The sequence below is a fragment of the Centruroides sculpturatus genome, unplaced genomic scaffold (genome assembly GCF_000671375.1).
Source record: "Centruroides sculpturatus isolate CEXI.00-Female unplaced genomic scaffold, Cexi_2.0 scaffold7, whole genome shotgun sequence".
NCBI lineage: Eukaryota > Metazoa > Arthropoda > Arachnida > Scorpiones > Buthidae > Centruroides > Centruroides sculpturatus.
This window is the reverse complement of record NW_019384510.1, coordinates 1,511,791-1,538,043: the sequence shown is the minus strand read 5'-3', so window position 1 is coordinate 1,538,043 and position 26,253 is coordinate 1,511,791. Positions and strand designations below refer to the sequence as shown.

The 26,253-nt window shown below is 33.6% G+C and overlaps 2 protein-coding genes across 2 annotated transcripts in view; both read right to left on the bottom strand.

Annotated features, from left to right (window-relative positions):
• Window positions 1–7,923: 7,923 nt before the first annotated feature.
• On the bottom strand, window positions 7,924–14,421 carry LOC111622398. Its single transcript, XM_023364771.1, has 4 exons — window positions 14,037–14,421; window positions 13,142–13,278; window positions 8,968–9,413; window positions 7,924–8,923 (listed from the first exon to the last, which is right to left on the bottom strand). Exons 2-4 carry the CDS (start codon window positions 13,160–13,162, stop codon window positions 8,908–8,910), a joined length of 483 nt encoding a protein of 160 aa, XP_023220539.1. The 5' UTR covers window positions 13,163–13,278; window positions 14,037–14,421; the 3' UTR covers window positions 7,924–8,907.
• A 6,209-nt stretch (window positions 14,422–20,630) lies between these two features.
• Window positions 20,631–26,253, bottom strand: part of LOC111622397 — a 12,382-nt gene continuing 6,759 nt past the window's right edge. Inside the window, exon 2 of the mRNA XM_023364770.1 lies at window positions 20,631–21,591. Within this exon, the coding sequence (XP_023220538.1) occupies window positions 20,995–21,591 (597 nt within the window). The 3' untranslated portion in view covers window positions 20,631–20,994. The remainder of the gene's footprint in view (window positions 21,592–26,253) is intronic.

The window sequence follows — 26,253 nt, the reverse complement described above, 5'->3', positions numbered from 1 at the left end:
AACAAATTAAGAACATAATTTGACGAGCTCCTCTTCTTAAAACTCGTGAACTCTCGAACTTGCGGTTATGTTTCTTTAAAAGAGGCATTTAAACACATAAATTAGATTATATTTCTAGATTTTGGCTCCTATTCGAATACATATCATCAATTTCGTCCGTTAATCGGCCCGCTCAAAGAGCTCTGAATGATCCCTCGCAGGAGTTAAATTAATTAGCTCATTCTAAATGACCATATTGTAAGATCTAATGAAATCCTTACAAAATTTACTCTGGCAAAGAGGCAACCTTTTAAAGATTCGGCTCTGGCACGAATATCATTCAAAATGAGAAAGGATTGGGTACGAGATCCGAATCCGAGGGTACACCATAGTGCTACATAATATCCAGAATATAATAGAGACGTATTCGGGAAGGAAGACGTGCCTATTATTTTAGATTTACGTACAAAACGATCTTAGATTTAAACCTAATGTCGGAGACACAACTAAAATTCAATCGAGTAGGCTATAGTTACGGTGACCATATTTTTTGGGGGAAAATAAAGGATATATCGAAGAAAATTAAAAAATCTTATAAAATTCATAAGTTTATAACATTTATTACACATGCGTACACATTGTAAAAATTCAAATAACATTAATTTTGATACTTTTCAGTAGAATTAATTTCTTTAATAGCACTGGTTCACGCTTTAAAAAGTCATAAAATTCTATACAGTTCATTTGAAAGTTGTATTTGACAGAAATAATGTGCTTACTTTTAACTGGGTTTTTTCATTCGTCCACATATTATTCACCAATGAAAATATTCGTTCNGATTGTTTATGAGCTTAAAAAGATCATCTTGTCCGTAACAAGATACTCAAAAAAATGTTCATTTAGATAAAAATTTTAATAAATATTTTTAAGAAATTGCTGTCTTCTGAAATAATAAGTAAAAAATAAATTTATAAATCGATGTTTACACACTTTACAATGCTCTCTTAGTGATGCTCCTATGAAGATCAGTCAATAGACCTCCGTGCCTGACTTACAGGCATCTGTCATTTAACTCGTCACCGAAAACAAGCTGTCCAGTTAATTACACGTATAGAATGAGATGATCATTTAATGGACTTCATCCTTCACGAAATTTTCGATCAGACAAGAGGGAGGTTTTAAGTTATTATTATATGAACTTAACTGATTTATATCGTGAAAAAAGTCTCCTTAAATTAAACTAATTTACACCTTTTTGTGAATGACAAAGTAAAATAAATTATTCGTATTGTCATATAATTATAAGAGTATAATTATGAATTATATAACATAATAATAGAAGCGATAATGTTGATACAAACTTACTTTAAGTAAACTAAAAATATATCCAAATAATTAACACAAAATTGCTAAACATTCAGAATTATTAACAATTTAATTCGGTACAAAAATTTAGAAATTATTATGTCAAATATACAATTAATAATAATTTTCTTTATTAAAGTTCAGCACAAAATTCATAAATAAAATTGTAAGTAATTCGAATCGTCGTCATCATCATACATTGTCAATAAATTGATGGATGAAGATTTCTTCTAATCTTTTCCAGTTTTCCCCGTCCAAGACTTTGTTTTTGCAATTTACCTTAATCATTTTCCTCATTTCGTCACTCCATATCGCTCCATCGTACTCGGAATCTTCGCTTTTGCCGTTTGATCCGTCCTGGGTAGATCCACGAATTCTCTGAATAATAATCTCAATAAATTTAATTATATTTTAATACTTCCAACAGAAAGTTATTTTTAACTTTTAAATATATTATTAACGTCCTTTTAACGAGTTGAACTTTAAAACGATGATTATAATAAATAACAATCAACTTATCTATATGATTAATATAATCATACATAAACAATTTATTTGAGTAATTCCATGTTTTGAAGTAGAGTGAATCATTGTAAATATAAATATTACGCTTATACTTTATACTGCGATATCTACCGTAACAAATATAAAAAGTGACATTAATTTCTGCTTATAACAATAAAGACGAACAAATTAAGAACATAATTTGACGAGCTCCTCTTCTTAAAACTCGTGAACTCTCGAACTTGCGGTTATGTTTCTTTAAAAGAGGCATTTAAACACATAAATTAGATTATATTTCTAGATTTTGGCTCCTATTCGAATACATATCATCAATTTCGTCCGTTAATCGGCCCGCTCAAAGAGCTCTGAATGATCCCTCGCAGGAGTTAAATTAATTAGCTCATTCTAAATGACCATATTGTAAGATCTAATGAAATCCTTACAAAATTTACTCTGGCAAAGAGGCAACCTTTTAAAGATTCGGCTCTGGCACGAATATCATTCAAAATGAGAAAGGATTGGGTACGAGATCCGAATCCGAGGGTACACCATAGTGCTACATAATATCCAGAATATAATAGAGACGTATTCGGGAAGGAAGACGTGCCTATTATTTTAGATTTACGTACAAAACGATCTTAGATTTAAACCTAATGTCGGAGACACAACTAAAATTCAATCGAGTAGGCTATAGTTACGGTGACCATATTTTTTGGGGGAAAATAAAGGATATATCGAAGAAAATTAAAAAATCTTATAAAATTCATAAGTTTATAACATTTATTACACATGCGTACACATTGTAAAAATTCAAATAACATTAATTTTGATACTTTTCAGTAGAATTAATTTCTTTAATAGCACTGGTTCACGCTTTAAAAAGTCATAAAATTCTATACAGTTCATTTGAAAGTTGTATTTGACAGAAATAATGTGCTTACTTTTAACTGGGTTTTTTCATTCGTCCACATATTATTCACCAATGAAAATATTCGTTCGACGATGCATTAGATCCAGGGAGACAAAGAAAATTCTACGATTTTACAAATGTTTTTGAAAGCAATTTTTTGCTGTAAAATGTTCAAAAATCTCAACCCACTTTTGATGGCAGGGCTTGTTATTCTGTCGCCATTCGTCGATCTTTTCGTTTGTGACATATTTTTTTACACACAAAACTTCATCAAATAATTCACTGTCGAGTATATTTACAGACCAATGATTCGAAATAAAAATCTAGCTTTCCTCTACCTTCACCCACAAAGGGATTTTGAGTAATGTGACCCATTCAAACACCTCTATTTCAATAAAACACATGTCCCAATTATTTAGCACATTAACAGTAAATATGTCACATGCTCGGGCCCCCGAAGATTGTCGACAAGTGTCAATCAATCAATCGTTTTTATTAGGTGCTCGAGGCACATACTCAGCACCGTTATGGAGGTACCACAAAACTCCTTGGAGTAAACTTGTCCATAAGGGCCTCCAAGACAACCTTCAAAACTTGTAGAACAAGTTTTGCAGAACAAGTCTTGCAAGACAAAACCGTCGTTTATCGAAATTTTCATTGATTCCATCAGATTTATCAGGTTGGATGATGTGAAGTTCAGAAGAAACAGTAGTAAGCTATTCTCTGGTAGCAGTTGGTGCAATAATAGCATGCTGTTTGACTAGTCTGTAAAATGATTTGAAGATCTCTTTATTCATTAACAGCTCTTCATGCTTACATGGCCAGCATGTCGACAAGTGTCGACGAATGCTCACCAACGCTCCAAGTGTATCATCCACCAACCAGAAAGTTAAAAAACTATCACAAAAATCCCCATAAGAGTGTCCGCCCCTTGGTACTGTCAAAGGGCCGTTCGGTTGGCGACACACTACACTACCGCGCTCTATGAAGCAACGTATGGACATGATGACAACACTGATCGCGATGGCGTACACGAAACTAACTTGTTCAATATATTATTAAAAAAGTTTTTAAACTTTGCATTGAATTTACAAAATAAAGGACAAAATGCCTATTTTATAAAATAAATAAAGTTAGAGGACAGAACAGTGAAATAAAGGACTGTCCTCTTAAATAAAGGACGTATGGTCACCGTAGCTATAGTGCAACGATGAAATAACAATAAACCTGGTAAAGTGATTTTAATGCAGCTAGATGAGCCAGCTAATAACATAGTTTGTTTCAACTAAAACGGGCTGTTATTGGCTCACTTATTCGGCTGTATTAAAGTGGCTTTACCGGGCCATGCTTACAATACAGTAAATATTTCTACCGCCATCTGTCGAAGGAATTTTAAACTTACAATAATGTAATTATCAATTTTTCTTTACGTAATTTATAATCTAAACGTAACGTAACTAAATATTGATTTGTTTTCAAAATATTTAAATTGCTACTTAAATAATTATATAATTTTACAAAAAAGTTTTAAATATGAGAAATGAAAAATAACAGAAAAGAAATACAAGCGTATTAAATAGAATAACTTCAAATTAAGACAATAAAAATTGAAATTTAATACGATGTAAAATATTTTAAAATAAATACTAAATAGCATAATTATCATGAAATGTATGGAGTATTAAATAATTGCTTATCTCATAAATATTGGTAAAAGTGTGGCTAGGTAAACATGATGGCGGCACTTCCGGTCGCCATCTTGTTTGTGAAGGAGACGTCCACAAACAAGATGGCGACAGGCGCAACTACTAACTACACCGGCATTTAAAGAAAAAAAAATACCCATGTCCGTGGGGGTTTGGAGAGAGAAATGGAAAACACGCACGTTCATGGGGGGGTGTTTGGAGATTGAAAAAGTGTAGTCGCGTGATTCGTAATGTTATTTTGGGAGGGCTATATTTCGCAAAGGGTAATCCGTAAAGGTACAGTTCCTTTTACTGCATTTACATTCTCATATATTCGTTTTAAATACTTATTCAGCGTTATAAAATAACACGTCTTCACTGTATTCTGCGAAACGACAATCTAAATCCAAACGCCATTTTGAATCTAACAGTCTCTTATGTTTCCCCTACACAAACAAAATGGCGTAGCTTTAATTTTCAGAATCTTATGAAAGTTTTTTTTTTGGCTTCACCAGTCTAAAGAATGAATTCGTAAGACTTTCGAGTCTCAAGTTTCAATAATATAAAACAACTACAGCTTAGAAACTTTATTTGACGGTCTTTTCTTCACAATAATATTTGCAATTTTTCTATTAAAAATCCAAGCAGCTGACATTGAACAGTTCGGTGGAGCATAGTTTTGCCACGGATAGACTACTTGTGGTATTTATTGTAAATGTGATATATTATAATTATAATGTATTTAAATAATGTATTTTGTGCTAAAATATTGTATTTATTTCGGTGGAATTGCACCTTCTCTAGGAGTTAAAGTTTTTTTTATAGTCATCTATATGGTTAGACAATGTAAAGGCACATAGGCTTCGGACTACCCTAACGTACTTAGGTTTTCTTTTTCCTGATGTCCGAAAGCAAATTGCGAAATATTGCTAGGTTTGCACTGTAAGGGGGTATATATTGGATTCAGGTTAGGTCTACTAAATTTGTGCTTCGAACTACTACTTTACACTCCGGTGCAGCATTTAGTGAAGAGATTTCACGAAAGAAAATGTAACCTTCGCAAATATTTGTACAAAGATTTCACGAATCGATACACGTTTTCCTGTCACGTCTTTTTTGAAAAATCTTCTCTGGAGTTATCGAGACTCGTTCCACTGTTCTTAAGTATGTGGAAAAACGAAGAATACATCAGTCTATCCATATACGTAAAACACCCGCGCTTTCGAGCAAATCTTAGACCATTGGAGCTTCCCTTTTCTATTTGTAGTGTCAAATGCAGTACGATAACACACGAAAATGCCGAGGAGAATCTCTCGACTGTATTTTGCATAATGCCGCGTGTTTCGTGAAAAATTTTGATTAAACCATAAATTCTGAAAGCTTTTCTTTCATTATTGTAAGTCGTTGGCGATTTCGCGAACTGCAAAAATTTTTGAAATGCATATTAACGATAAAATTTCACTAAAAACGTAAAAGGAGTGTAACTAGGAAGTGTTGGGTAAACTCTTGGATAAGAAGTTAACCCTTCTATACGTATAAATGCTGTAATTGTAAATCTTAAGATAGTTTTATTCAGTTGCCGTTTTCATCTCCCAAAAACTGAATAAACTACTGAATCAAATACATTAATTTAAGTATAAAGCCACGTACCGAATACAGAGTAGTCTTTCGTAACGTAACGACGCCCATTTCAGACCATCCAGGATTTGGTGTTCTGTCAATAATAAATTAAATTTAATTAATTTTATTAGCGATTAAATTAAAATATTTAATTTTATTTCGTTGATACTTGGTAAATTAATTTAAATTTAAATTTCTTATTAAGGAAATGCCATCGAGAGGACTTGCCGAGAAGCAGATTTCACTTTGCAAGCTTTGAGATATAGTTTTTTGGATAATTGTGTATCATCTATTCCTGATTGGCTTATTTTTTTATTACATTTACTAATTCGGCTCCAGAAGTCGGTTTAGTTATATGTTATATTGGATGTCTCTCACTATTCGTTTATGCAATAGTAAAATTTTATTGTTTGTGCAAAAATATTCCGCAAGATGCTACGCCAAATACTACAGATTCATCATCCTGGCAATCGGAAGTGTGTGAAAATTCAATGACTACATCCGGGGTTTTTCGTATTAATTTCAGAAACATTTTATGAATCACCTCTTTCGTACGAAAATGTTGAAAGACATTTGACTTCAAGTAATTGTGCATAAACACGACTCGTGAATTGCCGGGGTGGCAAAATTAACAGCCTGAAGGGAACAACCCGAAAGAAGGGACCCTACGGAGCACTTACGGAGAGACCCGAATTCGAGTCTGGATCGGTTCAGAAATTTTCTAACACGAGTAGACGAATGCTTCAAGATAATTTTACCTAAATTGTTTTTAGCTTTATTTTCCCTTTTATAAAATATTTTAAAGGGAAGCGATTTATAGTCAGAAAAATTAAAGATCTGTCATCATTATTTTTCATTACCATCATTAAAAATGTATTTAAAAATGTACTTTACAAATTTCAAAGTTGTTGTCATTTCTTTACAAATCAAGAGGTGATATGATTTTTGCGTAGAAATCGTTCGAAAATCATGAAAAAGTTTAATTGTATGATTATGTGATTTTTGCCTAATAGCGTGCCTCATATCGTCCACTGGTGATATTAGACACGGTGGTTCTATTGTTATAAGTATCCTTACAAATGTGTTGTCTTAGTGTATTTTATAATATTTTATCATTCTACACCGTGAAAAACTTTTCACTGATGCCGATTACCTTGTAAACGACATTTGAGAGAAAGAATCCGATGTACAGTCCAGTCTTTGATAATGCAGATTTCAATGATGCACGTGTCGTTCAACCATCTCGTACACATCCTATAGTGTATATATGACAAAGAATTTTAAAAAAGTATGCCAATAAACTGTCTCGCCATGTCAATCTCTTTGTAGCAAAATACCAAAGTCATTAAATATAATAATCATAATTTAAATTAATATATCTCGATAAATTTGAAATAAAATATTCTTCTGGGATTTAACACGCTTACCGAAAGCCGATATCCGTCATTTCGTAAGAAATATTTAAATAACACCAGATATGACGCGTTACTGCATCAATTTATATCTGTATTTGATCTCGCTTATCCTCATTGAGTATTTCTTGTGTAGACTATTACTGCGAGAATAAATATAATTTCAAGTTTTATGTGCAATTAGGAATGAAATACTAAAGTAGTGTACGAATTAAAAATGTAATACCTGAAATAATTTAATAAAAAAAAATATTCGAAATGAAGAAAATTTTTAAAATATATATTTTCAGTACGGTACTATATTATATAGTAATATACATCAGATGGCGGAGGCGTTTAACCCACTACTCTGGAGGATTAGAGTAACCCTAGGAAATTACTACGAATGTTCTATTCCGGATGTGTCGGGCCCCTTCCCCTCGACACCCTGCCACTCCCATTACAGTCATGGATTTGGAATAGAAACCCTCTTAGTGCCCACCGGGCGAAGACAGCCAAAAATTAAAGCGACTTTGGCACTGCGTGTGAATAAATAGTTTGACCAGCGACTGACCGAGACATTCGGGCTCCAACTTCCGCTCTAGAGATGTGACGTTGAATTATAGTTGGCGTAGAAACTGACTCAAATATATGGAGACCCCCTCTTCGTCTCTTTTGCCGTCATTGCGAGTGCTGCCAAATTCATGGATAAAGAATCTCATTGTATGGGAAAACGTCGTTTTACCCGTAGCCTGAAAAACTAAAAAATTTAAACGACAATTATTTTTCAAAATGTTCTATATATTTTCTTAATAATACAAGAACTAGAGGCGAAAAAAACTGCCATTATCCGAGACTTACTAATACAACTTATATTATTAAAAATAAAAAACACTTTTCATCCGTCTGGACTAATTTTCGAAGAACGTGATTTTTTAATGTTTTCCTGATTTTTATACTTAATAAAACAATCCCGAATATAAAAAATACAAACATTTTTGTCACTTTTTAGTCATTTTCTTTTATAGGTACTTATCAGGTGCACGTGCATAACCATTACATTTCTATGCACATATAAAGAAATTTATATGTGCATAGAAATGTAATGGTTATGCACAATATGTGTCATTTAACTGAATTCTTTCCCCCACTCATGGATAACTTATTGTATCACGTCTGATGTTACGTCCATATATGCATTACCAATGTATTGCTCCGGGTAATCTCTGTTTTGCGTAGAAACTATAAATTACTGTTCCGCATACATTCATTAATTTTTGTTACTAATAAAAGAAAATAAACATCTCACGAAGAAATAATAAAGAGAAACACAATAGTACAAATGTTTATATCACAAAATATCACAAATATTTAGAACTTTAACCAAGAATGTGGGGTAAATTTATCACTTACTCCTACAGTTCACTTTTGCTAACTCCAGCGCACTTTGGAGTTATTTGGAGATAATTGGAGTTAGCACTTAACGCTAACTCCAATTATCTCTTGCATAATTTTCTCTTTACCAACCCAACTATTATCGGCATTATCACATACACATGCACTGTTACGGCGTTCTTCGGCAGCACTCTCGGGTTCACCAATGTTGCAGCATCCACAGTAACAAATACTACTACACCAATCACCGACGTAACGGAAACACGATCCGCGAGACTTATCGACGAGGAAGATTTTTGAAGTCATCTCATCACGAACAACGAAAAAGTTCTTTCGTTTTGTAAATTTTCTGTTTGGCAATATCGAGGCCATAAGCACAGCAATTCCTAGTATAATTCCGACAATACCCGCAACTCTAAGTATCAAATAATATCTCTGCAAATACTTTTCCAGGAAGGAAACTGCCGTTATTGACGAAGAGAAGATTATGATCAATATTCCTAGTATCAGACAGTGTCTGGAATTTTTTCCGGTTTCTCGAATTTCTGACCAATTTGTACTCACCTAAATGAACAAAATAGCAATTATTAATAAATTAAACAATTTTATATTTATTTTAATAAGTAAATTAAACTAAACTTATTTAAATCCGCTTATAACACGAGTATTGCGTGGTGTTATTTGTAAAAGATCAAAGATGGTGAATTGCTGCAGTAATCATAATATTACGTTGAAAGTTTCTGGCGATACATCAGTTACGTGGAAGTATGTTACATTCAAATATACTTTGCCGCCAACTTAAATTCAAGAAAAGCTGACAAAGTTGTTGCTGGACTTTCTTGGCATTTATTTGCTGCGTGTGGAGACACGACTTTTTCACCCACTTTGAAGCTTAATAACTCCTGTGCCCTTTTGTCGTAATTTCTGAAATTTTCAGAGTTTTGTGTATTAGGGGAAATGTTTCTAGAGATTTTCAGGAAAATTGAAGTATTTATTTGGGAGAGATTGAAGAGGTGGTGTCATTTCTTTCAAACGGATGGTCCGATTTTCTTGAAAATTCTTCTATAAATCGAGGATTATGCGTACGAAACCATTGTCCATGCCCCTTTTAATTTTATAAAACAGTATTATACTTTCAATTGATGTCCTACTTATATACTTATTAAGTTTTTATCAGTTTACTATATTTTATTGTTTATTTTATAACTTAAATTTCCGGTTTCGGCTGCTCTGTTGTTTTTTTTTTTTAATTAGAATGCTGCTTTGTAAAATAAACAAAAACTCACGAAGAGCATTTCGCTTTGTATTTTATTTATTTTAAAAAGTGCGATAAATAGCAACCAGTTGCTCAACTTTCCGGGCAACATTTAAAATTTTGGTGGCTCCATCTGTTATGATATTTTATTTTAAAACATTTTATATTTTTAACTATTATAAAACGGCAAAAAGCTTACTTTTGAGGGTACGGACGAACTTTATAAAAATTGTAAATGCTAATAACGAGTAAAATGGAATGGGTTTACGTATAATGAACGTAATTCTGGTTGCAATTTATTGGTATCTCACCTAATCAATCAATCGGTTCCGCAAGTAATTTTCGTAGTTTAAGAGTTAAAAAAACATCGAGTAGTTTCGAAATAAATAAATAATAAATAAAAATATATACATTTTTCAATGTTATATCAATTATCACAAGACATATCACAGGATGAGTCGGATTGCACGCAAGTCGTAGATACTCCAACATCGGATGTGCAATGCGAAGTAGTGTTTGAAGACCAAAAATGTGATGTTGGCTGATCGACAGTGACCGAATTTAGAATGTGATGAGCTTTAGCGCAATCGAATGAATTTCCATCAAACTTGTTAAGTGAATTGGGTGAGTGAGGGTCGGAGCACTCGGACGAATTTCGATCGGAACTAGACAAACGATTTCGAAAATTCTTGCCAACATTTGGGAAAATATTCACGTTGTTTTGACCAACGTAATACCTCTTATAGACGACGTAGGCACGTTTTGCCATACAGCACAATATTATTGCTATAAATATAAATAAAATTGCTATTGCTAAGACGACTGGGCCCGCTACGTTTGTCGAGTTTTTGTCGGTGAAAGAACTGTTGGTAGCTGTTAGTATGGCTCCTACAATTAATAAGAAGAATCCAAAAAACATAAAGCAGAGAGAACAGGCAAATATTGCACGAAATTTGTATGGATTAGCTGATAGAGAAGGTTTTCTCGGATTCGCCGCATCCAGGGGATTAACATAAATGTCCATCTGAATAAAAGAAAAAGAGTTTAATTAATTCGTGTTATAATTAATACGAGTAAAAAATTAATCCACAATATTAACTTAAACATCGATGAAGTAAATGAGATTTTACTTTCCCAGTTGTTACGTATAATGGAAAGAAAGTATGGCCATCGGTCAAAAAATGACTCCCCATAAAATTTTTACATTTCTGGACTCGGGACACCTTTTTACCGTATGACTTTTGTTTTGGCATTTGTATTACAATTAATTAATTAAAAATGGTTGCCTAATGACTGTAACGTTACCGAACGTTAAGAAGAACATGCAGACTGTAGAGTGCATTGTTTGTTTCTATTGCTGGTAAAACTGTGTAACAAAAATTTGTCCAATAATATATTGCAATGTTCTATTAAAATTTCTTTTACTGTACATATTTACAGTTATACATAGAAATTAAGCATATGTCCGAATAGATAAGAAAAAGTCATATTTTATACAATAGCTCAAAAGTTAGGTGTACAGTAATCACAATAGGTATAATGTATGTATACTGTAGTAGATAATAGATCACTTAATGCGATTCGAAATTATCGTATATAATATTATGGCGTTTATACTAGAATCTTACGTTCTACTTATGCAAAACCGCAGATAATTTGATAAATTTAAGTCTATTATAATATAAATTTATTTATTTGCGTTATATACGTTTATAAAAAAAACTATCATTAACTATGTTGTTCAGATCAGCGGTTACCAACTTTTTTGACTTGTGTGCCCCTACATAACCCATTTTCATAACTTTCATTGGTGTGTTCGTCAAACAGTGGCGCTTGGTCAATTATATAGCTCTGTACAATTGCATGTAATAAATTTTTTGAACTGCAATTTGAAAAATTGTACACTTATAAATTCCCACTGTCGTCCGTCTCATATATATAACGAGCCTCATATAATAACTCTGAGTAAATTGTCTCTGCTCCACCAAATGGCACTACAGAGTACAAAGAAACTATGTTTTAATCATAGGCCTGTCTGGCACCCAGTGATCACTGAAGTGTTTTGACTTATACAGCAGATTGCAGAGACAGAGTTTACATTAAACGACGATTATCAACAGAATGGCTGTTGATAAACGTCGTATGGACTCTTATAAAGCCCGTCATATCTACACATTAAATANTGCTGCTTTGTAAAATAAACAAAAACTCACGAAGAGCATTTCGCTTTGTATTTTATTTATTTTAAAAAGTGCGATAAATAGCAACCAGTTGCTCAACTTTCCGGGCAACATTTAAAATTTTGGTGGCTCCATCTGTTATGATATTTTATTTTAAAACATTTTATATTTTTAACTATTATAAAACGGCAAAAAGCTTACTTTTGAGGGTACGGACGAACTTTATAAAAATTGTAAATGCTAATAACGAGTAAAATCGTCATTAAGTTCGACCCTACTGGAGAGACACGCGACCCCTATTATCTCTTCACCCCATCGATCTTTAACCACCAAACTCTAATAGCGTCGATCTCCTAATACATAAACTCCTGCAAAATTGCAGAAATTATCGACAGAAAGCGCAGGAAGAATTAAACTTTAAACAGGGTAAACAAAGTCGTACCCCCCCCACATATAGGCTACTATACATCTACACATACAGAAATTATCCCGAATTTTTTTTACATTTCTCGACGTTTCAAGGTGCCCTAAGTCCAAAAATGTTAATTTTTATGGGGTCATTTCTTGCCGAATCGCCATACTTTTCCTCTGTTATAACAGCCGGGTAACTAAAAGGCATTATACCTATATATGTGTGCGCATACTTACTACATATTAAATAACGCAACTCTTCTCAAGTGTTTTACTTGGTTTTGTAACTCGTTACCTGAATTGCATTATACAGGGTATAACCAAACACTACTGGCATTCAAATATAAATGCTGTTGCAAAATGTACCATAATATTACCCATTTAATTTATATTTATTGCTATTTACGATAATCTTAAACGTGGTATTTTTAATTGTTGGCACTTACGTCTTTCGAGTGCGACGTCATTTTAATCTGTTATTTCTTTCTCCTTTAATTATTGATATTGATTACGACTGCATCATAAGAACAAAAAGTATACAGACTTCACTCTGAGCATTTTTCAGTTAACTGCAATTTTTTCCCTGTAAGGAAAATAATTACTATCATATTTTATACTAACAACTCTTACATACCATTTTAAAAATGTATACAATGACAGTTTTTTAAAGTATCGACAAAGATGGAGTAATAATACAATATTAACGCTCGTATATTCAAACATCAAGCATAATTTCACGCATTTATTACGCGTTCAAACGCCCAGAAAATGTTCAAACATTGAGCACGTGTTCATTCGGAATCTGGCGTATTCGAGTGTCCGCTATTTGCTCAAACAAATTGCAATTAAAGACAACTTTGCGAGTATTAAACGAGTTACGTAACGTCTTCTAAGTGAATTTTCAATATACTTTTAAGTACACGTAAACATTTTTATAATACGTACAGTACGTATAACAATAAATTAGGTATTTAACAGAAATAAATTTAAAATACTTTATTCGAATCAATACTTTTACTTAAATATTTTAAAATCAAACGCGTGACGTTCTAAGAAGAACTAGTCGAATTCTTACGCAACACGTCAAATATAAACAATATAAATAACGAACTAAACGCATTGCACCATTGATAAAACAATATAAAATTCTAAAAGGAGGGTCTCGTTTGTCACGCAGTCATTCATAAAAATCAAGTATTTCGTCCGACAAATTGCGTCATACGAACAACGCTAACGTCATACGAACAAACCATGATTATGAATTCAATAACATTTATCCAATCGTTATTAAACCCACTTAAAAATAAACAGATTTATTTTATAGATAATTAAATTTTATACCTAATTTGAATCCATTGACAAATCTTGACGTCGGAGAACAATTAAATGACACTACTGGCTTTCGTATACTCACTCGGCTATGTTTAGTCTCGGTCGACACTGCGCACTCGGGACTAAAATAACTTTCTTCTTACGTGTGAAGTATTCTGCCGTTTCTAATCCAGTTTCGTAGTTTAATTACTGCAGTTCAATGTCGAACGTCGAACTATTTGCAATACGTCGCCATTTTTTTTAAAGTAAGAATGTAAGTTATTTGTAAGAAGACTATAAATAGGTCTAAAAATACTTGGTATGTGGCGTGCTCTTTTAATTATGTACAGCAGTATACTTTCTTTTGTCATATGAATCATTTTGTAGTTTGTGTATCGATCGTAAGCTCGTGTTGTACAATATGTTGTACGTACATGTAGGTGTTGATTTGCATTAAATAGGATAAACTGGAGAAGTTTTAGGCTGTAAAATTTATTAATAATTTATTATTTTGTTGTAATTTTATATATGTTGTATTAAATTATGTAAATTCTGAAAATCAAACGGTTGGTTTAAAATATTAGCATAAAAGTGTCTTGGTAGCGCGATTAAAAATATATAGGCCTGTAGTTGAAATCGAAGACTATTGTAGTTTTCGCGCAACGTCACAATAACAATATACTAGGAAAGGTTTTATTACACAACTTGACAATTGCTAAGAAACAACTTTTGGCGTAATTAGTCAGAACAACTACGTACCATATTCTGTGTAAATATTTGGTATTTTTGATATTTTATTGGCACGAAATGACAGGCATTTCTCGCCGTGGAAAGGAGCTGAACGACAAAAACAAGAAAATATATCAGTGAAATTTTAGTTTACCGTCTTCGAATCTTTGCCACGTGTTATTTCTACACACGTGAATTTTACTCGCTGAGAATGATTGCCGACGAACAACCTTTCCTGTAAATAGTAGCAATTACAGTACACAACTTCTGAAATTCATTAATTTATAACGGTTGTGTTTTATTAAAAAAAAAGCAGCAGCGCACAGAATTTCTAAATTATGTCGTTCTACATCATTTGACAATAATAATAACGATTAAAAAATTCGTAAACTTAGCGAAAATTTGAAGTTTGAATTTATTTTTCTTACGTTGTTTCTAAGCACGAACAATTGGTAAATATATAGAGTTCGAATAAATAAACACATATATGCGTGTCTTTCAATCACAATACATACCGCAGGATGAGCAGAATATTCACGCGTGTAGATGAATCGCGCGTGTAATGCCGAGTGTAGTCAGAAGATGGAGCATAATCGGAAGACCAAAAATGTCACTTAGGTGGTTCGATGTCAACTGAATGGCAAATGTAACGATCTTTACTGGAATCGGGTGAATTTCGACCAGATTTGTTAATTGAATTGGGAGCGAGGATGGTCAGAACACTCGGATGAACTTCTATCAAAACTACACCCGGGATTTTTCTTTCGCGCATTTAGCAAATTTTTCACTTTCTTTTGATAAATGCTATTTCTGTAATTAACACGACGAATCCAGAGCGCAGTAAGCAGACAGAGAAGGCAAATATTGCACGAATTTTGAATGGATTAACCGATAGAAGAGGTTTTCTTGGATTCGTTGTATTCCGAGGGTTGGCATTATTATCCATTCAAATAAAAAAAGGTGTAATTAATATTATCATCAATAATAAATAATATGTTTGGAATAAGAAATTAATCTACAAATTAATCCAAATATCAATGGTGTAAACGCAATTATTTGTAAAGTGTTAAAATAAGTCGCTACCCGCGATTGAAACGGGGTTCTTAAGATTTTATTCCGCATTAATTCGGTATATTAATGCTTGAATTTTAAGACATTTTTACTTGAAATTTTAATCTCTTTTTGCGAAATTGCCTAACATATCCATAAAATAAACGAGGTATTTATTATAAAATAATGGATAAATAATACAACACTTTCTTATAAATTCGTAATAAGAGAGAAAAATAGAGGAAATCGTCAGTCGAGAAGTAAATGAGTCAAGGAAAAATGGCGTTGATCCCAGATAAACGGTAGCTTGTCTGCGTGGGATAAAATGTAGAAAGACGAGATTCTCTAATGTAATTTAATATAATTATCAATTGTTATATTTTTTTATAAAAGTATAAATATTTAATTAGTTTCTATTTTTTATTAGATTTATTTTATATTACGGATCTATTCACAATAGATCCGTACACAAAACAAAAGATAATTTTAATTTAGCGGATGCAGAGTGAGGAAAAAACAGAAGAAATCGTTAGAAATCTGTTATTACATTTAATTACAATCACATAATTGACATATTTAACTTCTAAAGACAATTATCGTCATTAATTTAAATAAACGACTCGACGTCTGAAAATGAAACAGTAAGCTTCGCAATGCCAGGTTTAGGCCACGGATCCAAAACAGGATTCGGGAGCAAATCTTAGGAAATGATTTCGATTCATGTAATAAAATAAATATGCAGTCGGATCTCGATATAGCGCAACTATTGTTAGTGCCAATGAACACTGGCGAATGCATCTTTCCCATAAATAGAGTACCTTTCATTGTACGTGTTGTAAACGAAATTGTTACGGCCAAACAGTGTGACTTTTAAACTCAAACTCATTTCTATAACATAATTCTTAGACTTTGACTTTCTTCTGTTTAGAGCCACATCCGATTCCGTTCCAGTTTCGGGTATGAACAAATTGTGGCATAAGAAAGGGTCGGCAATGAAATAACATCGCTTTCCTTAGTTTGTCCCTGTTAAAATCAAAGACTAACGTATGGCTTAAAAGCACTCGCTAGAAGACAGGATTTCTTTAAGTACATAATAAAGACCACTATATTTTCCAATAATTTCTTACGATACGTAATCGTACTTCATTAATGACGATTTGCATTTTTCAACATTATTTATTTAGTTTCTAGATAACCGAAGAGTGGCGATTTTTACATATTATACATAGCATAATTGAATTTATTGTAAAATATATGTGTGTCAAGAGATTTCTTTTCTCCGTCGCATCCTATTCGATAGCCGGATGTTACGGAGAGAACAAATCTCGTAATAAATCTTCCTGTCTAGACGGATTTTCTAAACAAATTGCCACTCTAGACGGATATAATTAGTATTTACAACGGATTAACGAGTAAACATAAGTATTTTTATAATAAAAAAATATGTTTTCCTAATATTTTTATAGGAAATGTTTGTTAAAATAATTGATAATATTTAATAAATTAAACAAAAAAATTGCCTAATTTCTGTTTGCATAAATAGCAGCAAAACTTACAATTGATAAAGGAAAAAAATTGTCATTTTATTCTACAAAACATTAAAGTCTGTCAAATCATTTAAAATCAAAAATATCAATAAAATGAAAGAAGTTTATTTATTTATTTTAAACTTAAAGAAGCTTCCCAGACTTTTCTTAATTATCCATTTTAAATTTCGTAACATAAAATAGTGTAAATACAAATTTTTTGCTCATTATATTGTTTAATTCTTTTTAGAATCTTTCCGAAATGAATTTTATAATTAATAAAGTGAATTTTTACGGAGTAAACGACGATTCTGTAAAGCTTTCGGAAAGAATCGCGTGTTACCGATGACGATATATTAACGTATCTTACAAGATTTATATATTTTTTTATCTTTTGTGATACACGTAATTGTTTTTTCCTTATTTAGGTGAAGAGCAACGTCACTTCTCGCCATACAACGAAAGAAAAACTAAATAACCCGTCATTTATTCCCCAAATTTCAGTTAATCTGTCTTCGAAAATGCCGGTCAAATAGCTGTAACCAGTGCCGAAATTACCTTTACGCGTGCCTTACGCAACATTTAATTTTGATCCCGATTAGTAGGCTAATACGCTCTAATTATCTTCTACGCACCAACATCAGAATATTATTCATCTTATACAGTGGCGGATCTAGATTTTTCGGGGCCTAGGGCTTATTGAGGTACAATTCAAAATGTAATTTTGAATGGACTTTCTCACGGGGTACTAAAATTACAATTTGAGTCATAATCTCAAACATTCACAGGTGGTTGGACAAAGATATATCGGATCCAAATCCTTAACCATCCATCGATCCTCCCGTATTACGGATTGGGATCTTTAACCGGAGTGAAAAAGAGGCCTTCGGTATTCCAATGTGAAAATAAAAAATAAACATTTATACAGTGATCCTGGTGACTTTCTAAGCTAATTAACGGCGTATTTCGATGTTGTTTTGTAAAATAAGAAATTACAATTTCTCACAAATTGTAAAATAAAATCGAAATGATATCTCGCTATTGTTGCGTAAGGCGTTACAAAGCTTTCGTTCGTAGTCAAGTTTACAGATCAATCGAGTATATCTGTCATTACGTAATTTGAGTGCGTTTTCGAGCGTATAGCCCGCAATAAATTCCTAGAATGAAAATATATCCCACTTCCGTTGCCACGCACGCACAATGCCCCATTGCATAAATACCCTTTCAAAGCGTATTTAAAACACAAATAACCCGCGTTATAAGTACGAAAATATGGTGAAACGATAAGCTGGATTGAACTGTCATCTTCGCATTTGTAAATAAATCCAAAAAAAGGAGGTTGTGAAAAATATTTAAAATAACTGACAAAATACGTATTTACCTCCGAAGATTATGTTTCTACATAAATTTTATAGATATTTAATTTGATTTAAAATTCTAAATATAAAATTGTTTACTGCGTGCATTCTTTATTCTTTATTATATAAGAATTAAAAAATTCATTAATTTTTGGGCCCACTAGTGACCGAGTCGATCAAAGCACCGAACATTGATGATAATCGCCAATGACTCTAAGAATGACCAAATTGCTAGCCATTTCAAGATTTTTTCACTCGTCCGGCATCTAAATAGGGACCGTTTTCGATAGAAAGTCTTCCGAAGAAGCGCCTCTCCTTATCCGATTGTCTAATGCTGTACAGTCGACCCCCTATAACACTGTTGATTTTTCCGTTTTATATGAATTCCATGTTGTACGAGTCACTTAGATTTTACAAATACGTGAGCCGGGCTGTGAACGGCTCACGTATTTGCAAAATCTAAGTGACTCGTACAACATGGAATTCATATAAAACGGAATAATCAACAGTGTTATGGGGGGTAGACTGTATTCCCATATCCTATCCAACCACTGGTTACTGGTGATAAAACAAACCCGATCCATCCTACAAATTAATGGAAAACCTGATCTGCGGCGATCGATTCCATGGCCGATCAATCCTCTCGCGACAGTAAAAATGTGACGTCAGCGCGACAAATACATTCGCGAAATTTCTCTAACAATTTTTCGTAACTTTTTGCTACATCACCTGCCATCTGCCGACAAGATTTTAATTCATTTTCCTTTATTAGAGATAAATGCGGGATTATATCAGACCCAGACAGACCCTTATAAGAACTGAAGGATTACGAATTTAAATATTAAATAATAATAAACTTTTAACGACTGAAGTCGTTATTTTAAAGTAAAAACAATTACAAAATACATACATTTTTATTTATCTACAATAATTCACCCAGAGAAAAGTTTCGCATTAAACAAACACGCATTGGCTAAAATGCAATAAATAAAAATATAACGTAAAATGGGTAAAATCCAGTAAGGAATCTGATACAATAAAACAACTTTATGTACGTTATAATAATTTGTCTATTTTTAATGGTCATAAATCGTGATAGCTGTTTACGATAACGAGAACTATTATCGGCACGGTTAACTATGGTGTCACTGTCGTCCTTTGATACGATAAGACGTTATCTCGGTCGACTAATCGATACAACTATTTGGAATCATTGTCCCGCTATCAACTGTTATCGAAGCCGGACTTACATCTAGATAAATCGGGCAATTACCTACGATCACGCTACCTCATTTGTAAATTTAGAAATAAATAAAAATTTTAAGCGTATTGTTAACAGTTTGAACAGAAAACATTGGCGTTTTCTCCGCGATATAGTGATAAACAAAACAAATGACATTATTAATATGTTTGAGAGGCTCCGATAACAATTTGGCACGTGGCCCGAAATTTTCTTAATTAATAACGCACTATTATTCATCGTCGTTACCACCTCGTATACTGCTTTAATCCAGTAGAAACACCCAGATTTTTCAATGGAGTTTAGATTATAGTAATTCCAGGTAATTAGTAGAACCTGGTTAAAATAATGTTAATTTAAAGAGGACAAACTCGTCGGGAACGAGAACGCGGTTTTAATCGGTCCCAGTTCAATAAGGATCGTATACGAAGTTTAACGTCTCACAATCGGACGATTGAATTCTATGCGCAGAACGTCTGCCGCAGCCTTTTTTTTTCCTGGCTAACGATAATGTGATGAACCAAAACAGTCTTTTATTGCGCCTAATCGAGGAAACACATTGTATATAACGCCGTAAAGCTTATAGATACAAAATATTCACAACAGATTAATAATTACATACACTAATTAAAACCAATCGTCGATTGGATATTTACGACATTGTCACAATACCCAAACCCCACCAAAGACAGATTTACACGATTATTTAATTAAAAAACACACAAATATAATTATTTATATTTTTATTTCAATAAAATTATTTAAATGTTCAACTAAGTACAAATACACAAAAGCGTATTCCACCAAGTCGAGATATATAACGTGAGGAAAAACTATCCGAATGATCAGTTTATCGTGTATAATATGTGTTAGGGCACTTCCCCCTCTGTCTTCTACTGGTCGATCCCATTACGGAATGGGTTTACGTATAATGAACGTAATTCTGGTTGCAATTTATTGGTATCTCACCTAATCAATCAATCGGTTCCGCAAGTAATTTTCGTAGTTTAAGAGTTAAAAAAACATCGAGTAGTTTCGAAATAAATAAATAATAAATAAAAATATATACATTTTTCAATGTTATATCAATTATCACAAGACATATCACAGGATGAGTCGGATTGCACGCAAGTCGTAGATACTCCAACATCGGACGTGCAATGCGAAGTAGTGTTTGAAGACCAAAAATGTGATGTTGGCTGATCGACAGTGACCGAATTTAGAATGTGATGAGCTTTAGCGCAATCGAATGAATTTCCATCAAACTTGTTAAGTGAATTGGGTGAGTGAGGGTCGGAGCACTCGGACGAATTTCGATCGGAACTAGACAAACGATTTCGAAAATTCTTGCCAACATTTGGGAAAATATTCACGTTGTTTTGACCAACGTAATACCTCTTATAGACGACGTAGGCACGTTTTGCCATACAGCACAATATTATTGCTATAAATATAAATAAAATTGCTATTGCTAAGACGACTGGGCCCGCTACGTTTGTCGAGTTTTTGTCGGTGAAAGAACTGTTGGTAGCTGTTAGTATGGCTCCTACAATTAATAAGAAGAATCCAAAAAACATAAAGCAGAGAGAACAGGCAAATATTGCACGAAATTTGTATGGATTAGCTGATAGAGGAGGTTTTCTCGGATTCGTCGCATCCAGGGGATTAACATAAATGTCCATCTGAATAAAAGAAAAAGAGTTTAATTAATTCGTGTTATAATTAATACGAGTAAAAAATTAATCCACAATATTAACTTAAACATCGATGAAGTAAATGAGATTTTACTTTCCCAGTTATTACGTATAATGGAAAGAAAGTATGGCCATCGGTCAAAAAATGACTCCCCATAAAATTTTTACATTTCTGGACTCGGGACACCTTTTTACCGTATGACTTTTGTTTTGGCATTTGTATTACAATTAATTAATTAAAAATGGTTGCCTAATGCCTGTAACGTTACCGAACGTTAAGAAGAACATGCAGACTGTAGAGTGCATTGTTTCTTTCTATTGCTGGTAAAACTGTGTAACAAAAATTTGTCCAATAATATATTGCAATGTTCTATTAAAATTTCTTTTACTGTACATATTTACAGTTATACATAGAAATTAAGCATATGTCCGAATAGATAAGAAAAAGTCATATTTTATACAATAGCTCAAAAGTTAGGTGTACAGTAATCACAATAGGTATAATGTATGTATACTGTAGTAGATAATAGATCACTTAATGCGATTCGAAATTATCGTATATAATATTATGGCGTTTATACTAGAATCTTACGTTCTACTTATGCAAAACCGCAGATAATTTGATAAATTTAAGTCTATTATAATATAAATTTATTTATTTGCGTTATATACGTTTATAAAAAAAACTATCATTAACTATGTTGTTCAGATCAGCGGTTACCAACTTTTTTGACTTGTGTGCCCCTACATAACCCATTTTCATAACTTTCATTGGTGTGTTCGTCAAACAGTGGCGCTTGGTCAATTATATAGCTCTGTACAATTGCATGTAATAAATTTTTTGAACTGCAATTTGAAAAATTGTACACTTATAAATTCCCACTGTCGTCCGTCTCATATATATAACGAGCCTCATATAATAACTCTGAGTAAATTGTCTCTGCTCCACCAAATGGCACTACAGAGTACAAAGAAACTATGTTTTAATCATAGGCCTGTCTGGCACCCAGTGATCACTGAAGTGTTTTGACTTATACAGCAGATTGCAGAGACAGAGTTTACATTAAACGACGATTATCAACAGAATGGCTGTTGATAAACGTCGTATGGACTCTTATAAAGCCCGTCATATCTACACATTAAATATATTATAATGAAAAAGTATTAAAAATTTATGATAATAATTCAAATTTTGTGGGCCCTTGACAGTGGGGGTCCAGGGCTTAAGCCCTATTAATCTCTATGTAGATCCGCCCCTGTAAACAATACACGTATGCTGTCTGAGTACTTGAAGCTTTCGATACAATCCGGCCGTGTTAAACGCTTGGAATGACTTTTCGCATGGAGAATCTGAAAAGTCAACGACTTAACGTACCCCCGTGTCATCATCCACCAGACTATGCTGGACCCTCCATCTGAGGCGTGTTCGAGAAACAAGAAACGTTACGATAACGGCACTATCCACACATGACTATGTTCTTAGTGGAGAAACGATCCGGAACATGTACAACATGAGCCTTTAGCGTGTTATCTGCTATGTGTGTGGTATTCGATGGAAGGAATGGGCTAACGTCAAACAGAACAGGATGCTACTAACGATCTGAACACCTAGAGCACTGCAGCCGCACTGCAACTACTAACAACTGATCGTCTGCTGATTTTAAAGTTTGAGGGATCAATGATCCCGCTAAGCACCACCGTCGGTTAGCTCATGAACAAGGGCCTTGGGTGGTGCCCGCAGCTGCAAAAATAAGCCATCAGAGGCTTTAGCCACTAACCCCGATCAAACGGTGTGCTCCGACATGTCCCCACAACAAATAGGTGGGAACCAGATACACACGTACTGTACCTCTACCAGAAGCTGGGTAATTGCAGCACAGCTCTTTTCAGCGTTAAACTGCAGTATCGTACAGCCACATCTTTCGTCCCTCTGATTGTGTGTAAGAAAAGGATTGAACGCAAACTAAGTTCCCTTATTACTCACCGTAATCAGACTGTGCCTTAACTCTTTCGAGCTCCCTTGTATATCACGGGCAGCTGGCACCGCGTGGTAGAGTGGCCTGTACCCAGCTGAAGCCGGACTTCTTATTCGCCTTCGTGTAGTTAATGCACTTACACTCCTTATAGGAGTGACCAATGTACTTGCTACAGGCTTGCGTTGCCGCCGTACAACTCTTAGCTAAGTAGTAAATCCGTGCATCTGTAGCACCGGCTTACAGCTAATTGTTCCCAACCCGGTTGCGTGTTCATCCAATATTGAGTCTCTCTGCAGGTAGAGCATCGGGAAGGCTGTCTGTCCTTCCTTAATCTCGAGAACGAGTTAGATAAAAGCAGAGACCCGATGTGGAAAAATTAGAGAGGCACCTAAACGGGAGGAACCCCTCCTTTGAAGATCGCCCGTGTGCTGCGTTGTCTTATTCTACCAATTCAATCCAACACGAATGATTTTCACAATCGAATGAATCATTCAAATGCGTAAAATTCTTTCTTTCAGCTAAATTCTTGCAAATTCTCGGTTATTTAACTCTAAATTTATGTCGTAATCACTTTATATTTTCCGTATTAAAAATTACTTAAAGATATTCACACTTTTACGCTTCAAATTCCATTATTATATATGCAGTAGTTTAACGAATAAGTCGTTTTTAATTATATGTAATTTATAAAATTATTAAATCGCCCGTGTTTTTATTTCAAACGAGCAATTATTATTTATTGTGACACGGTCACAATGCCGGGCTTCAATTTTTAATCATATTTCATTTATTTAATTTAAAGTATATCCACGCCATCTTCAAATTAACAGTGGCTTGCCCATATCATACTGTTCCTTTAGCGATTGTGTCGTGCGGATCATCTATCTACTGTAACTCCTTTCGGGGAAAAGTTTCCATTGAAATAACGTGACTTTCAGCTTGTACCAAAAGTTCCTATACAGCCAATCAGAACTTCCTGCCATTATTGTGTCCAAACCTGATCTCGGCTTTCATCTTTCTAACTCTGTTCACGAGATTAAGGAAAAACAGACAGACGGACGACAATGGAAACTTATATCTACAATTCTTTTAAATTACAGCCCCATAAATATGCCTAAAACGATCTTAATGTCTACGGGAATAAATCAAGACACATTTAATAAGTAGACTTTACCTTTTACAGTAGGTGACAGGATGCTACTGTATTTTGTACAGTGTTTCCCAATAGGGAAAAAAATCATCNTTACGGAGTAAACGACGATTCTGTAAAGCTTTCGGAAAGAATCGCGTGTTACCGATGACGATATATTAACGTATCTTACAAGATTTATATATTTTTTTATCTTTTGTGATACACGTAATTGTTTTTTCCTTATTTAGGTGAAGAGCAACGTCACTTCTCGCCATACAACGAAAGAAAAACTAAATAACCCGTCATTTATTCCCCAAATTTCAGTTAATCTGTCTTCGAAAATGCCGGTCAAATAGCTGTAACCAGTGCCGAAATTACCTTTACGCGTGCCTTACGCAACATTTAATTTTGATCCCGATTAGTAGGCTAATACGCTCTAATTATCTTCTACGCACCAACATCAGAATATTATTCATCTTATACAGTGGCGGATCTAGATTTTTCGGGGCCTAGGGCTTATTGAGGTACAATTCAAAATGTAATTTTGAATGGACTTTCTCACGGGGTACTAAAATTAGAATTTGAGTCATAATCTCAAACATTCACATGTGGTTGAATAAAGATATATCGGATCCAAATCCTTAACCATCCATCGATCCTCCCGTATTACGGATTGGGATCTTTAACCGGAGTGAAAAAGAGGCCTTCGGTATTCCAATGTGAAAATAAAAAATAAACATTTATACAGTGATCCTGGTGACTTTCTAAGCTAATTAACGGCGTATTTCGATGTTGTTTTGTAAAATAAGAAATTACAATTTCTCACAAATTGTAAAATAAAATCGAAATGATATCTCGCTATTGTTGCGTAAGGCGTTACAAAGCTTTCGTTCGTAGTCAAGTTTACAGATCAATCGAGTATATCTGTCATTACGTAATTTGAGTGCGTTTTCGTGCGTATAGCCCGCAATAAATTCCTAGAATGAAAATATATCCCACTTCCGTTGCCACGCACGCATAATGCCCCATTGCATAAATACCCTTTCAAAGCGTATTTAAAACACAAATAACCCGCGTTATAAGTACGAAAATATGGTGAAACGATAAGCTGGATTGAACTGTCATCTTCGCATTTGTAAATAAATCCAAAAAAAGGAGGTTGTGAAAAATATTTAAAATAACTGACAAAATACGTATTTACCTCCGAAGATTATGTTTCTACATAAATTTTATAGATATTTAATTTGATTTAAAATTCTAAATATAAAATTGTTTACTGCGTGCATTCTTTATTCTTTATTATATAAGAATTAAAAAATGCATTAATTTTCGGGTCCACTAGTAACCGAGTCGATCAGAGCACCGAACATTGATGATAATCGCCAATGACTCTACGAATGACCAAATGGCTAGCCATTTCAAGACTTTTTTCACTCGTCCGGCATCTAAATAGGGACCGTTTTCGATAGAAAGTCTTCCGAAGAAGCGCCTCTCCTTATCCGATTGTCTAATGCTGTACAGTCGACCCCCCTATCCAACCAC

What these genes read in the sequence shown, in the direction of transcription:
- LOC111622398 (XM_023364771.1), bottom strand. Translation starts at nt 13,162, where the DNA reads ATGACGTCGCACTCGAAAGAC. An exon ending in TGACGTCGCACTCGAAAGAC is followed by an intron (nt 9,414 to 13,141) that starts GTAAGTGCCAAC and finishes TTGTTCATTTAG; the next exon opens with GTGAGTACAAATTGGTCAGA.